Below are 16,990 nucleotides of genomic sequence, written 5' to 3'. Positions count from 1 at the left end.
TGGAAAACAGTATTTGATATCCACTATTAACATCTTTAAAAGATATTTATATACATGAAATTCTATAAGTGGCTGGTAAAAAACTTGAGTGGCTGCTGCTGTGGCTGACAGACCAAAAAGGTTGTTTGCACCCTTGGTCATATTCAAAATAGATGACGCTTTATGTAGACTTTAAAGTATAACATTAAAAAAATATATATCTAATTTAGTAGTAGACACTCATTTTGTTGTATCAAAACTATGGAATTGAAAGACCACTGAATCAAACCGCATCGAATCGTGGAATTTGTACATCGTTACACCCCTTAGTATTTATTCGTAAAATCCTTTAATGACTACATCATTTCATGGGTATCCATAAACCAAAAGTAAACCAACTGTGGCGCAGAAGACATTCAGTAGACTAGGCTACAGTTACGGGCGCAGGCTCCGCTAGTACACTTAGCCCAGACGTACCTCCAGTGACGCAGCGGCGTGCCATCTCCCACACCACCAGGCCGTAGCTGTAGATGTCGGCCATGATGTAGGCCTGGAACTGGTTCTTGTTCATGGTCTCGTCCAGCACCTCGGGAGCCATGTAGCGCCGCGTCCCCACACGTGTGTTCAACGGGACGTCCACCTCATTGGTGTCGCTACGGAGACAGGCAACACGGCACCAAGGGTCAGAGGTTGCAGATCACACAGAGTCCGCACATTTCACCTTAACATTTCTTTGACTTACAACAGGGACTCGAATCGGGTCCATATAGCATGATGTTAACTTCCTACATTACTAGGCATTATAAACATCCGTTAACTATTAGTTACCACATACCACCATACAAATACTCCTTCACTTTAGCATTTCAGTGTAAATAAGCAGTCTGTTGTACGGCTAACAACTGACCACGCATCACCAATCATAAAATCCCATTGCTTAATTCCAGAGCCTAAATCCTACACAGCAACGTCACCCATGTGAGTGGTTTCATATTCACCTATTGAACTTGACGGCCAGGCCGAGGTCGGCGATGCAGCAGGTGCCGTTCTTCTTCATCAGGATGTTCTTGCTCTTGAGGTCGCGGTGGGCGATGGCCGGCTTGCCCTGCGTGCCGTAGATCTCCGTGTGGAGGTGGCAGAGGCCGCAGGCGGCTGAGTAGGCCAGCCGGAGGAGCGTGGCCGTGTCCAGCGTGGTGAACTTCAGCCACTCGTCCAGCGAGCCGTTCTCGTGGTAATCTGTGATCAGGTAGAGCTGCGTCGAGGCACCCGTGCCGTTGATGTCTGCCGCAATGAATCCTGGGAGAGAGAAAAGCAAGAGAGAGAGAGAGGAAGAAAAGGATTTAAAAATTATGAAATAAAAACAACATCATCCAGAAGCTTCCACTGAGGGTCAGCTCTGAACCCAGAAAAGGGGAAGTTTATCTCTGGTCTCCATCCTTGTAAGTGCAAGTGTCTGTCTCAGACCGTCATACATGGACATGTGAGTGTGTATGTGCACCTGCTAGGGGTTTAAATTTACACATAATTCAGGGTTGGGTATGTACCTCAGTTTTGGGGTTACAGTTAAGCAAGTTTTCGGTACAGCAAGGAAATCAAAAATATGCTGAAAATGTATTTATTTTGTAAAACAGTGGCTCATTGACCATCATTCTTACTGTAAAAGCTGAAGCACTCAAATACTGGCATATTCTAAATAAATAAATAAAAACAGAAATGCTCCATGTTAAGACTGACCTGTTGATAATTACTGTTCTGCAGTTTGCACTCGTTTATACAGGGTAGACACAATAGACTGACTAAAATGCCATAACTTATCGAATAAAGCCCACGATCTAGATTTTCTGTTCCGCATGTGCAATAGTAACGTTCGACATAAGTAGAATACTCTGACAGTAATTGTTTGGGTCACAGGGCGTAGAGAACAGAGGAAGTTGCATACTGAACCACATGCCCTGAACCGAATGGTTAGGTACGAATAAACTTCACATTCACATACTGTTACACCCCTAGCACTTATACAGGTCACACACACACACATACTGCTGGTAGGCTGATCATCGTACCCAGTATGTTCTCGTGTCTCATGAGAACCGTCTGGTAGATCTCCGTCTCTCGGAACCAGCTGGCCTCCTCTCGTGTGAAGAACACCTTGACGGCCACCTTCTCTCCGCGCCAGCGGCCCAGCCACACCTCTCCGTAGCGGCCCTTGCCGATCAGACGCACCGTCTGGATCTGCTTGGCTATGGTGCGCTGGACCTGTGATTAGAAGGCAGACACGTCTTAGAAACTCATGGAGAACAGATTCATAAACAAACAATTGGCAAATAAGATCAAAACATCTTCCATCCAGAGATCCATAAGGTTGATATATTTGAAACCGTGAGGCATCCAGATATTTTTGGAACCAGACTCACTAATTTGAAGAACGCAATACATGATGTGTGTTAAAAAAAAGCCACCCCTGCACTGCTCAAAGAAACAAACAAACAAATAAAAAAAACCTGCAATGTGCATCATAGCTCTAAGTATATAAATAAACAGTCTTTGACCGCTGGCAGTCTGGGTTGGCCCCAGCCTTCAATAGAGCAGTCATCCATCGCCGCGCAGCGCAGCCTTGACTGACAGAGCTGGCAAAGCAGGCCTGGGGCCTGAGTCAGAGCAGCTATTTCTACAGAGAGCAGTTATGCAAGCCAGAGCCCAGCTCACACCCCAGGGTCACAGGTCCAGGACCTGCTCATCGGTGCCAGCGAGTGAGAGTGCGTGCGCACGTGCGCAGTTACGGATGCTCACCAGCAGAGGGAGCCCGGAGCCGCTGCCGGAGGTCTGTGACTGGCTGATGAGATCCTTGAGGGATTCACCCACGGGGATGAAGGCCTCATCCTGCTCCAGGTCCCGGTGGTACCTCTGCCGTTCAGTCTGCCACTTGTACCTGACACACAAACATGATGCATCAGATATGCATTCAGATTGAATGTGAATTTCTGACCACTCTATTGAGTGACCAAAACATTACAACATGAAAAAGTTAGCGTTTTTAGCACTTCTTTCTATTTGGACTCCCAGGCCATTGTGTTTGAGCACAGCTATTTAGCCATTTCTACAAACTTTAATTCCTCTCTACAATGTCCACCAGGAATGAAAGAGTATACTGCAAACCAGTGGTGTCTTTTCTGTGTGTGTGAGAGTGTGTGAGTGTGTGTGTGTGTGTGTGTGTGTGTGTGTGTGTGTGTGAGTGAGTGAGTGTGAGTGAGTGTGAGTGAGTGTGAGTGAGTGTGAGTGAGTGTGTGAGTGAGTGTGTGAGTGAGTGTGTGAGTGAGTGTGTGAGTGTGTGTGTGTGTGTGTGTGTGTGTGTGTGTGTGTGTGTGTGTGTGTGTGTGAGAGAGAGAGTGTGTGAGGGAGTGAGGGAGTGAGTGAGTGAGTGAGTGAGGGAGTGTGTGAGGGAGTGAGTGAGTGAGTGAGTGAGGGAGTGTGTGAGTGAGTGAGTGAGTGAGGGAGTGTGTGAGTGAGTGAGGGAGTGTGTGAGTGTGTGTGGCTGGGACCCACCTGTAGTAACACACCACTGTGATACAGATGAGGGTACAGCAGCAGACCGTCATGGAGATCATGAAAGCCAACCAGTGGGGGTTTTCTGCCAGACCACAGAAAAGACACACTTCAGAACACAGAAGAAAGATAACGGTTTTAGAGCACACCAATATATATATATATATACAGACCCACAGTACTGTAAAACAAACACACACACACTTAAGAACACAGAAGAAAGATAACGGTTTTAGAGCACGCCAATATATAAAGACCCACAGTACTATCAAACACACACACACACACACACACACACACACACACACACACACACACACACACACACACACACACACACACACACACACACACACACACTCTGTTGGAGTACTCGTTCATCACATGAATTGAAAATGTGTCCGTTTCTAAATATTGTTCATTGTTTGTATTGACTACATTCCCCATACTGCTTTGTTTGGAATGGGGCATAAAGCAGGGGGGGAATTGAGAACAGATAAGAGTTTTGGATGGCGCTGGAGAAGTCAAGCGTTTCAGTTCCCAACTTGTCTGCCTCCGTGAAATTATTGCCTACACCACGTAATAACCCCTCCCGAGGATCTCGTGTGTTACACTAGATCTCGCGCACACACAGGCAAGCACAGCCGCACGCACTCCCGCAAGGCCGCACGGCATAATTTTCTTTCCCCACTGTTGCGTTAAAATTAATGTGCAACAATTGTGAGTTGTGCACACATTTTTAAAGGCTGGAACAAACAAACAAACAAAAAAGAAACTGCTGCTTTATGTGATCAAATAAATAAAACAATAAAATGAACTCTCCTTCTTGGGCAACTGTCTCCGTGCAACCCCTGCTGTATATACAATTAAAACATTCCAAATATAAAACTCCAACTGTACATACATTTAAAACATTACACATATAAAACCAAATTGATCAGAAGGTCAAGTTACTCCTCGGTTTCCTCCAGGACTTTAATATACTGTCCCCAGTAAACCCGTCCCTCAGATCAGCCCAGGGTGCATTTCATATGCACCTCCAAGGGGAGCCAGAGGCCCCCTGCTGCTTTTGTCCGGCGGAGGCTTTGTGAGGCGGAGCAGAGTGGTGCGTTACCTGGGTCTGGGGGAGGGGGGAGGGTGGGCTGGAGGTCTCGGTTACAGAAGTCTTTCTGGCAGCATTCAATGGTCCTCCTTGTCTGCGCCCTGGGAGAGTCCTGAGAAGAGAGCCGGGGGCATCGGGAGAGTTCATGTTAGAAGCACAAGCATTGGGTGTGTGTGTGTGTGTGTGTGTGTGTGTGTGTGTGTGTGTGTGTGTGTGTGTGTGTGTGTGTGTGTGTGTGTACTTAAGTCCCTGGTGGTTCACACAAACAGACTGACTCCATTTCATTAGAAACACACATTGATTCAGCAGCGTTTCATTCCGAGGCCCAGTTCCGGCCTGCTGTCACACTGAGGGCATTTCATCTCTGCGTTCAGTTAGAGGCTCAGTCTAAGTCAGAGTCTCAGTCAGAGGCTTAGTTTAGTCAGAGTCAGAGTCCCAGTCCCAGTCTCAGTTAGAGGCTCAGTCTCAGTCAGAGTCTCAGTCAGAGGCTTAGTTCAGTCAGAGTCAGAGTCTCAGTCTCAGTCAGAGGCTTAGTTTAGTCAGAGTCAGAGTCCCAGTCTCAGTTAGAGGCTCAGTCTCAGTCAGAGGCTCAGTTAGAGGCTTAGTTCAGTTAGAGGCTCAGTCTCAGTCAGAGGCTCAGTTAGAGGCTTAGTTCAGTCAGAGTCAGAGACTCAGTCTCAGTCAGAGGCTTAGTTTAGTCAGAGTCCCAGTCTCAGTCAGAGGTTTCAAGGCTCAGTCAGTGGCTCAGTCAGAGGCTCAGTCTCAGTCAGAGGCTCGGGCTCAGGTTCACAAGAGGCTGGTGACTGGACTCACCTTGCACTGGAAGTGGGAGCCCTCGAACTTCATGCACCCCGAGGTGAGGAACACTTCACCGTGCTCGTCCTCCTCGATGATGGCAAAGCACTGGCCATTCGTCCTGTAGCATGACAACACCGTGATCAAACACTCATGGAGAAGAACACACACATAACTATGGAGATGGCACACATTCACTATCAAACTCACTACCACACACACACACACACACACACACACACAACCACAGACACAGACACACAGACACACAGACACACAGACACGCAACCACAGACAGACAAAGCAAACAGTCTTATACAAACTCAGTCTCTCTCTCTCACACACACACTCAGTCACACAAACGCAATCTTACACACAGTCTCACACACACACAGACAGACAGACACACATGTCAGGATGAGAGGGCTACGGCGGTGGTGAGGTGCTCACATGCAGGTGTTGTTCTTGGCGTCCTCGGGGCAGTGCCCTGAGCAGTAGCAGCTGAGGAAGCGTTCTGCGTCCTCCGGGGCCACCGTGCTGTCCTCCCCCGAGCGCCCAGCGTCCGCCTTCATCCCGGTGCCGTGCAGCACGTGGTCTGGGTTCTGACCCGCTGGAGAGAGATGGACAGAAAGAGAGCGTTGGAGACACATGTAAACTAATCTGGCCCAAACTCAACATCAACAACACACACACACACACACACACACACACACACAGACACAGACGCACACAGAGAGACACACACAGACACACACAGACACACACGATTTGCGATTTTGCATGGTCAGGTTTGCTCACGCTCCACACTTAACATCATCATTTGTCACTACTACACAGGAAGTCTGGGGTATGGAGGGGGAGGGGTGACAAAGTGAACAAATTGCTTAAACTGGGTCAGACCTGGAGGCTCAGCTGATTATGATCTACCCTGGAGAGGGTCCTGCACAAACTCTACAGACTCTGTGTGTGTGTGTGTGTGTGTGTGTGTGTGTGTGTGTGTGTGTGTGTGTGTGTGTGTGTGTGTGTGTGTGTGTGTGTGTACACCCCCCTGGGTCTCCTTCCACAGCCCTGCTCTTTAACTCAGGTTGGTGATTCGGAGCAGACAGAGGTGAGGCTATGACCAAATGTCTACTTCTTCACTCCCTCCTTTCTCCTTCTGACCACCCCCCCCCCCCCCCCCCAAACACTCCAATCGTTTTCCTCGCTCTGGGTTCAGAGCAAAAAGCAGGGATAAAAGTGTGTTCTGTGCATGTGTGTGTGTGTGTGTTACAAAGACAGAAGGAGGGAGAGAGACAGAGACAGAGAGAGTCTGCAGGCACTTCCTCTCAAGCGTGACATGACTCTAGTCTTTCCAGTTGGGACTTGTCTGTAAAAAGCTAATCACCAACAAACCTGCCCTTTGAAAGCCTGTGTCTGCTCAGCACAGGGTGCTTTTATCAGCAGCGAGGCTCCATCACAGCATTCCTCCTCCAGCTCCCTTTATGGCCTGTTGTTCTCTGCCTCTTTCTCCCACTTCCCTTCTTTCTCTCGCTCTCTCACTCCCCTTCTTTCTCTCCTTCTCTCTCTCTCTCTCTTTCCCCTGGGCCATTCTGGCGATGGCATCGTGATCTGGAGTTCTGTGTTCCTGGTTTGATTCTATTTGGAAACGCTTATTAACTGCTGGGAAGAGATATGAAAGAGTCTCTGTGTGGACCTCTGCCTTGTTCTAATACACAGCCCAAAGTGGATTAGCGTGAACTCGGAGACAGGAGGAGCTCGACCACATGTTGCACATGGCGCAAGTACACTTCAGCCTTGAGGAAACTACTTCAGACGCTGATAACACTCCTATACTCTTAAAAAACAAAGCAATACAACTGTTAGAGTGCTTTCACATGGCCAGCGTTCTGAAATTCCTCTTTGATTGGTGTGACGAATATGTTGGATACATTTGGTTTGAAGTAAGCTCACATTTGCACCTCTGTATTATCAGAATCAGAATCAGAATAAGATTGTATTGGCCAAGTTAGTTTGCACATACAAGGAATATGTCTTGGTGCAGTGGCTCTCACTGTGCTTACACTATTAGTAAGCTTATATGGATAAAAGGTCTATGCAAAATGACAGATACCGTTTTTGTAAAATGCTCCACTTATCTCCGCCATTGGAAAAGCATTAGGCTACCACTTAATACCTATAGGCAGTCTGTGGTCCATTGGTCAACAGTGAGAGACGCAGAGGACGGTCCAGAGGTCAACCAGCGCTGAGGCGGCTGATACTGAACACCAGGAGGGGAGACAAAGCAAACGCAACTCATTTGTTGAGCAAACAGAACGGGGTGGGCAGGGGCTATCTTGCGGCAACACCCTGAGAAAACAGAGCCTAATGGCAGCAGTGCGATGGCGGCGGCGGCGGAGGGTGGCGGCCAGCGATATTAGCGGATGCCGTGGCGGGGGCGAGCTGTGAAGCGTGCCCTTTGAAGTGCCTGCTCTCTCTATCAGGGCCCAGGGAAAAGAGCAGAGAGATTACGCCACTCCACAGCCCCCTAATGAAGCCCGGCAACCGCGTCATGCTCTCCTGGGGAGGGCTGGGGGGGCAGACTTGCAGTCTCTCTCTCTCTCTTTCTCTCTCTCTCCCTCTTTATATCTCTCTCTCCGTCTTTCTTTTTATCTCTCGCTCATGCTGCGTTTCTGATCCTTTCTCCCCCCATCTCTGCATCTGCACAGCCCCCCCCCCCCCCCCCCCTCCCATCCATCCATCCTCCCCTTTCTCCCGCCCCCCCACACACACACTGGGTAAATCACTGTGTGTGACCTTCAAGACTCCAAAGCAACACGCTGACGAATATAGGGGGATTGTGGGAAACGTAACTTGGTTAAGAACGCAGAAGAAAGAGAACAGACAGAGCTTCTCTTCCCCCCTCTATCTTTTTTGTGACGTGACAGGCTAATAAAACACTTGGGTGGTGGCAAGGCCACGGGCCCAGAGCAAAAGGCTGACAATCACAGCGGCAAAGACACAAGCCCAGAGGCGGCATGGAAAGTTCCAGAACTGAAAGAAAGAAACCGAGAGAGAGTGCGGCAGAGAGAGGGAGTTGGATCGGGATCAAAAAGGCCAGGCCTCAAATAGAAAGCAGAGCGACTTGAATGTGGAGCTCCCTTTCCCTCTCTCTACCCCCTTCTAGCTCTCTTGCTGTGTTCCTTAACAGTCCCTTTGGGGGATACTCACACACACATACACACACACACACACACACACACACACACACACACACACACACACACACACACACACACACACACACACACACACTCACTCACACGGTTGGGGCTGTGAGGGTTCGTTGTGTGTGGGTGTGGGTGTGTGCGTGAGCGGGTGAGTGTGGGTGGGGGGGGGGGGGGGGGGGGGGGGGGTGTCAGTATGCTGTCAAGCTGTCAGATGTTGAGAGATTGAGTGTCTCCATCTAGGCCTACTTGTAAAACAGACGTTGGCTTTAAAAGAGCAGCATTGTCTGAGACTGAGGGGCCTGTCAGGGACTTGAACTAGCATGTGAACCCTCCTGCTCCCCAGGAGAGACCCCAGAGTGGAGAGAGCCCAGAGCGGACACACCGCGAGGACCCCCACAGCACTCTCCTTCTGTTCCCCTCCCCTTCCCTCCTCTTCCCTACCCTGTCCCTGTTCTTTCTCTCTCTCTCTCTTCCTGCCTTTTCACCTCTCCTTCCTCTCGTTCGCCCCTGGTCCCTCCTCCTTCCGCCCCAGTATGAAGTAGGGTCATGATTGGCTAAATGGCATTGACTGATGAGACTTAGAATACATAAGAGACAGCAAGCAGCAGCAGAGCTCCCACTCCTTCCTCCCCTCTCTTTTACCCCCTCTTTCTCTCTATCTCCCTCGCTCGCTCGCTCTCTCTGCCTCTCTCTCTCCCTCCCCCACGGTGAAGTTGTGCAGACACATGTGTGCTTAATTCAGCCACCAGGCCTGGAGGAGACTGAGGTCTGGCAGGGGCGGCTCTGTAATGAGCCTCTCTGCTTACAGAGAGAGAGAGAGAGAGATGGAGAGAGAAATGGAGAGAGAGAGAGAGAGAGAGAGCCAGCCAGCCAGCCACATGCCACTCGCTCCCTTAAAGGAGCAGCTCGCTCAGGCTGCTGAGTAGACACAAACATTAGAACACAAGGCTGAGCTCCATCTGTGAGTAAGTGGGACACACACTGAAGTGGGCCCTGTGGATGACATTGAGCGTGTGTGTGTGTGCGTGTGTGTGTGTGTGTGTGTGTGTGTGTGTGTGGAACTGGAATAGAAGAGTTCTGGGCAATTGAAGGTCCAATGCTGTGAAACCCAATCCACTTATCTCATTCAAAATATAATGCCAGTGCACTGTTTTCCACTCTGTGATCAGGGGGAACAAACGACACAAGCTAGACCAAAGCTGAAGAAGCCAGCGTTAAGCTCCACCAATCAGGAGCACATAACTGGCCGGCGTAACCCCAGGCAACAGAGTTGTAGGTAGTGGAGCAACAAAACAGGCCACTGAATGCTCCACACACATCCTTGCAGGCCTTGCCCTGCAGTCTCCTGTCAACAGAGCGAGGAAAAGGAATACCATGGACTTTAAGGGACTAGGCTCCGTCTCTGCCCACATGTCCAACACATGACAGGGTCTAAAAATAGCTGCCTCTTCCCGCCCCAGACAATGAGGGGATGGTGACTGCGGCGCCACTGAGCACAAGCGCGGCTGGCGGGGCCAAAGTGACCTTTCCCGCAGTATCGGCCGGCGGATGGGTTTCAGAGGGAGCAGCCTGCGAAGAGGAGAGGAGAGGAGAGGAGCAGCAGCCTGAAATTACACCTCGGCCACGCCGCTGATGACCTGGCAAAAAAAAAAAAAAAAAAGCAGCGGCTAGCGTGAAAGATAACCCATCATATCTTCGAGTCCTACCCAACAACAAGTAAAGTGCTGGGCTGGGCTGGGCTGGGCTTGAGATATGTATCCCCTCTCCGATCCCCTTTCTGCCGGGTCATCATAAGGCCCGACAGAGGACACTACAGCAGAGCACAGTCTCGCTGCTCCTGACATGGCTCGTGGTCTCACCGCTACTGAAACAGCTCGTGGTCGTGGACGAGGAGGAGAAGAGATGAGGAGGGTGACGAAGAGCGATGCTGCGGCTAAATCTAATCTCCGAGCGGGAGTACGTTTACAAGACCTCTCCTGTGTGGGACACTTTAATAGTGTGGCAATGCATCAATTGGTATCAGTTGTGTGGCAGCAAGCACTTGGAAGAGGAGGCTAGGGAAAAATAAACAAGAATTGGGAGGGCAATCTGGCTTTGTCCTTGAGAAGTCAGATCATCATCGATCCTTTCTGCTTTGACATTAAGTGTCACCACACCTCTGCTTTGTGCAACACACCAGCCAGTGGGGGGTAGATCATGTACATGTTAATATTGATCATCATCATCATCATCATCATCCTTCTCCTTCTCCTCCATGACAGCCATGTACCTCAGGCAAGAAGCACGAACATCTCTTCATCATAAAACACCAGCTCAGCCATCATACTCTTCTTGTGCTCTTATCAAAGCTCGCTGGTTGTCTGATACCCGTCCAAGTGTTTCTGCTCCATATCACCTTTCCAACTGTACAGTAGTGGAATTTCCAGTAATAACACTGAAGGGTTGGACGGGTCCGTCTCTTTCAGACACAAGCTTGTATGTAGCCATGTTTATCCTTCCTATTAATGTCAAAGTGTCTATGGTCATGTTAGGAATGAACTGAGTATGTGGAGCCATCAATAGACTGAGCCAACTCTTTTCAAATCATTTCCACAGCCTTGGCAGCTGAATGATCATTTAATCCACAAGTTCAAACACTCCAATGAAGACAAAGCCAAGCAGTGTAACATTTGGCGTAATCACAGAGAGCCAATGGGAATCACTGAGAGCCAATGGGAATCACAGAGAGCCAATGGGAATCACAGAGAGCCAATGGGAATCACAGAGAGCCAATGGGAATCACAGACAGCCAACGGGAATCACAGAGAGCCAATGGGAATCACAGAGAGACAACGGGAATCACAGAGAGCCAACGGGAATCACAGAGAGCCAATGGGAATCACAGAGAGACAATGGGAATCACAGAGAGCCAATGGGAAACACAGAGAGCCAATGGGAATCACAGAGAGCCAATGGGAATCACAGACAGCCAACGGGAATCACAGAGAGCCAATGGGAATCACAGAGAGACAACGGGAATCACAGAGAGCCAACGGGAATCACAGAGAGCCAACGGGAATCACAGAGCGCCAACGGGAATCACAGAGAGCCAACGGGAATCACAGAGAGCCAACGGGAATCACAGAGAGCCAATGGGAATCACAGAGAGCCAATGGGAATCACAGAGAGCCAATGGGAATCACAGAGAGCCAATGGGAATCACCGGGGTGGGTTTATGGCGGAGGGCTCTACAAACACTCTGTGTATTGTTGTGGAAGTTTTAACTCAGGCATGCTAAAGATGTGGATGAGCATGAGCATGAGCTTCACACCAGCGCCAGGCAGCAACAGCAGCTCATTACGGCTTCACACACACACACATGGAAAACAACAGGCTCACTCAGACCCATAAAACCAGCATGGGCATTACGAACGTGCAGTTCTAATTGGCTGTACAACACCTTCTGTGCCACAGACAGGCTGGGGAGGGTCAACCACCACAGAGGTGGCGCACTTAAACAAAGAGCAACCCCCTTCGCCATGACAACCCGCACAAGATCCCCTCCCATTTTTTCTACTTCCTACTTTCTGCCTCTAGCGTTCAGGCATTCAGGACGTGCCGAGCTCCACGGCCCCTCTTATCTTCCAAACATAAATCAAAACAAACCAATTAGAAGTGACCTTTCCAACACAGCTATGAACATCTGAGTATTTCCTGAGAACAATGGAGTGTTTGGAGTGTGAGTGGCCTGTGGCGGCTCTGACGGTGCTATACAGGAAGTGGTTAATGTGCAGAGGGGGAAGAGAGCGCGGCAACAATCACTTTAAGAGCTTCCTGTAGTGGGGGTCCCAGAGCGGGTCAGGGCTGCTGTGGCTGCTCCTGCTGCTGTGACTGAGGACTGAGGACTGAGGCCTTCCTTTGACACACAGATTCATCTGCAGCAAAGCGCTGAGACCTGGGGGGGACTTGGCGGTCAACGGCAGCAGGCTTAAACCATCCACCAGTGTGGAGCTCTGTGCCACTGTGTGACCCACTGTGTGCGTCAGAGTTCTTCATCTGGGATCATCCGTCATAGGACAGGACATAGGAAGGTTATGATAGTCTATAGTCTGCGTGTCATTTCACACTGCTACCACATTTAGCCTCCACAAGGGTAGAACATCCTAATATAGCAACCTCCTTTGCTGTTTTTTTTACTGACTTTTTATGAGTTTGACTGGCCTACACCTGGAAAACACGAGCTGGAATATTCTGAAGGCATATTGCTTTAAGCCTGTTAAAGCCACAAACAGTCAAACAGTGTTTTGCTCCATACATCATTGCATATTATGGTGGAGTGTTTGCCAACAGTAAGAGGAAGTCCTTCCTACCTCAATTGCTGCTAGTCCCAATTCTGTTCATATCTCATACCTAACTCTCACTGTATATATCTAATTTATTCACTTATTCCACTTTATGCACATACTCTGCACTTTTATTGCTATTTTGCACTTCTGGTAAGATGCGTAACTGCATTTCGTCTCAGTACTTGTACTCTGTGCAATGACAATAAAGTTGAATCTAATCTAATCTAAAAGTCTCCTATGTGGAAAAGAGAACAAATTGGACTACATTAACATTCTTACTGAACGCATTAAAAGGGCTTTCATACTCAAGGGTTCTAGAACACAGTATTGGTGGGTGTGTTATTTTGAAGCTTCCCATGCACACAGAGCGATCTCCCAACCCCAAGCTTTTATCAGGAACACTCCTGGCAGTCCGAACACCAGACTCTTTTGCCTTTTCAACGTGTGCCTGTTCCTCTCAAGGTCTGTTTATGGCCAGTACTCTGGCAGCGAAGCGGCCCTGTTTGGAGTTTATGACCCGTCAGGCTGACTCACTCCCCAGCCCGGGTTTGGTTAAGGATGAGTGGATCAGAGAGGAATGGAACAGCAGATAAGAACCTAGAGGATCTGTGGCCAAGGTGTCTCCATGTAGGTGAATGGGAAGGCATTGAAATGAACACAACACACAAAGGACATCATGTGCTTTTTTCCACTACACACCACCGCAAACCACATGGTTTGACTAACAAGACAGAACATCACTGGAGCAATTCTGGTGTCTGCCTCCACGGTGGTGGTGGAGTTGGTGCTCAGTCTCACAGTCGTCCCCATTGCCAACGTTATCTTCCAGGAGTCACATTAACACAAAAATCCCATGAATGTTTGGCCCATTAGCACTTTAAGCACCCTCCTGAATGCCATGAATCTCAATGGGGCCTGCATCAGCGGTTCATTTCCATTGATGGACTGCAACACAGCGGAGGGTGGAGATAGAGATCTTCCCAGAGAGATGATCACCACATGAGGGGAAACCAAACAAAGGGCAATCATCGGGACTCTTTTCAATGACAAAGTCTCACATGCATTCCCCTTCTTAGCCCAAGAGTTGAACCAATCAAAACAAGGATAGCAGAGATCAATTACTATGTAAGCCAATGGGCTGGTGGCCTAGGAGTCCTGATCAAGCTCATACTGTTCAAAAGCAAACCGACAAACCAGCAAAAAAAATCTTTGTCAACACCGATGTTGAGTCAACTGGTAGCATTCTATTAATCAAAACATATTCTCAACAATGCCTGATTGTTTGCGCTTATGATGAAATGTTATGAGGAAGAGTAGATTTTTAGCGTCTCCAAACAGTTTCATGATATTTTCCAACAATTTCAATAATAAGACACTCATTGTAATTAACCCCCCACCATTTCAGGAATTTGTTCTGCTGACCAGGAAAGCCACACACACACACACACACGCACACGCACACACAAACACACACACACACACACACACACACACACACACACAGAGACAGACACAGACACACCACACACTCTTACCTTGAGCCCTGAGCCCCGGCAGCATGCAGATCACGGTCCCGATCAAGTACACTAGAGTCCTGTGCATTTTGGCTCAAGTTGAGAGATGAGCCGAGCCTTCTGGGAAATGCAGTCTCGGCTGTGCTTGAGTACGTCTGTGATCTTGTTGTGTGGAGAAGGGGCCGTGGATAGGTAGATGGTAAGGGAGGGGAGGGTGGAGGGGGTTTTAGGGGTGATGAGGGCGTCAGAGGTCAGGCTCAGAGCTTCCTTCTCACAGGGTCCACTGGGCCAGTTAGCTGGGGAGAGAGAGATAGAGGGAGTAAGTGAGTGAGTGAGTGAGTGCAAGGGAGTGAGTGACAGAGGTTGAGAGAGGGAAGGAGGAAGAGAGTAAGTGAGTGAGGGAGGGAGTGCGAGGGAGTGAGTGACAGAGGTCGAGAGAGGGAAGGAGGGAGAGAGTGACGGAGAGAGAGGGAAGGAGGAAGAGAGTGAAGGAGAAAGAGATAGGGAAGGAGGGAGAGAGTGAGTGAGAGAGAGAGGGAAGGAGGGAGTGAGTTAGGGAGAGAGAGAGGGAAGGAGGGAGAGAGAGAGTGAGTGAGTGAATGAGGGCGAGAGAGGGAAGGAGGAAGATTTAGGAAGAGAGTGAGGAAGAGTTAGGAAGAGAGTGAGGGAGAGAGAGAGAGACGGAAGGAGGGAGAAAGTGAGTGAGAGTGAGTGAGTGAGTGAGGGCGAGAGAGGGAAGGAGGGAGAGAGTTAGGGAGAGAGTGAGTTAGGGAGAGAGAGAGGGAAGGAGGAAGAGAGTTAGGGAGAGAGTGAGGGAGAGAGAGAGAGGGAAGGAGGGAAAGAGAGAGGGAAGGAGGGAGAGAGCGAGTGAGAGTGAGGGAAGGAGGGAGAGATCAGACTTGGGAAAGATCTGTTTGATCAAACAGGTATACATATTATGTGATTACTGATAAAGGTATGAGTGAAAACATCACACAAAATGTCACCACACAGTGAGAAAGTCAAGTTCACTTTAGATATCTGTACTTGTTGCCATCATTTCAACAACGAAAGTCACACATTGGGAAATGGTATTAAAATATTAATTTTAAATCTTCATCCGCTCCATCTTTCACAAAAGACCATAACAGAAAACAAACTGCAGCCAAAGAAGAACTCTAAGAAAACCTGCTTTTTAATGTCCTGAAGTCAAACTACTCCCAATTTCTACTGTGGACCCTTTCATGCTATTTAGATGAGAACCAACCCTGCAGGAGTGAGCACTCGTGTCCCGTCTGTGCCAAATAGAATTAACTCAGAGGTTAACACTGAAAACCAATTCCTGATAAAGACCTCCGCCATTAATATCTTGAAGCCCAACCCTTTTTCCAGTTTGTGCCCACGGGCCCCGACTTTGCCACCCTGCGCCCAGTGGTGGGGTGGCAACACACACACTCCCTCGTCGCCACAGCCCATCTGGTCCTGTTGGCGGATGTGTGGGTAATGTCAGCGGAGTGTGTGGTCCCCTGGAATACAGGACCACATGAAGGCAACCGCCGGAACCCCAGAGGCCCTGCTCGTTTCTCACTTCTCCACACTCTCACAGCCGCCCAAACCCACACCCACACCACCCCCAACCCCCACACCACCCCCAACCCCCACACCCACACCACCCCCAAGCCCACACCCACACCACCCCCAAGCCAACACCCACACCACCCCCAAACCAACCCCCACACCACCCCCAAACCAACCCCCACACCACCCCCAAACCAACCCCCACACCACCCCCAAGCCCACACCCACACCACCCCCAAGCCCACACCCACACCACCCCCAAGCCCACACCCACACCACCCCCAAGCCCACACCCACAACACCCCCAAGCCCACACCCACACCACCACCAACCCCCACCCCCACACCACCCCCAAGCCCACACCCACACCACCCCCAAGCCCACACCCACACCACCCCCAAGCCCACACCCACAACACCCCCAAGCCCCACTGATGGGTGAATAACAGGCGAGTAAAACGGGGAGAAGCCGCCCTGGTGAGGGCCACTTCCTCCATCACTTCCTCCCCACCTCGTCGTCGTCTCCTCTTTCTCTCCTCTCTCTCTCCCTCCTCTCTCCTCTCTCTCTTTCCCCTCTCTCTCTCGGTTTCGTCCAAGCCGTGCATCTTTGCCCTCTTGTTTTTCCCGGGCTTGACCTGGCGACCCCTGTCAGCCTGGCGCTACCCTTGAATGGGTGAAACATGCCCAAATTATTTGTCGGAGGGGATGTTCCGCAATTACCCGAGCCGGCCCCAGCCCAGCGTTATTAACGAGATGTGTCTGCTCCCTTGTAGGGCTGTGCCTCCCGCTGCAATTAGCGGCCCTAAGTGGACCCCGTCGGGGGGGAGGGAGGGGGGGCCAAATTAGTGGCGGAGCGGGCCGCTCTCTTGTCACTTCTGATTTGCCCCAGGGGGACAAAGAGCCCCGACCTGTGGCCTACTTTTCACACATCCCTGACTGGCTAACCAGTGAACAAAGCGCCTCTCCTCAA

General features: G+C 49.8%; 1 protein-coding gene across 2 annotated transcripts in view; it reads right to left on the bottom strand.

The window, feature by feature from the left end:
• The window catches only part of bmpr1aa (bone morphogenetic protein receptor, type IAa), a 39,891-nt gene that overhangs the window by 4,760 nt on the left and 18,141 nt on the right, over positions 1-16,990 (bottom strand). For both annotated transcript variants that reach the window (XM_080848932.1, XM_080848931.1), the window contains 9 exons: positions 14,486-14,760; positions 5,870-6,029; positions 5,438-5,540; positions 4,637-4,736; positions 3,523-3,607; positions 2,770-2,908; positions 2,043-2,235; positions 978-1,275; positions 457-632 (listed from right to left, as the gene is read on the bottom strand). In XM_080848932.1, coding sequence (XP_080705058.1) covers positions 457-632; positions 978-1,275; positions 2,043-2,235; positions 2,770-2,908; positions 3,523-3,607; positions 4,637-4,736; positions 5,438-5,540; positions 5,870-6,029; positions 14,486-14,552 — 1,321 coding nt within the window. In that variant the 5' untranslated portion in view covers positions 14,553-14,760. The remainder of the gene's footprint in view (positions 1-456; positions 633-977; positions 1,276-2,042; positions 2,236-2,769; positions 2,909-3,522; positions 3,608-4,636; positions 4,737-5,437; positions 5,541-5,869; positions 6,030-14,485; positions 14,761-16,990) is intronic.

This window comes from Sprattus sprattus (genome assembly GCF_963457725.1).
Source record: "Sprattus sprattus genome assembly, chromosome: 12".
Taxonomy (NCBI): Eukaryota; Metazoa; Chordata; class Actinopteri; order Clupeiformes; family Clupeidae; genus Sprattus; species Sprattus sprattus.
Note: the sequence above shows the minus strand (reverse complement) of the source record. Positions and strands in the feature narration are given on the sequence as shown.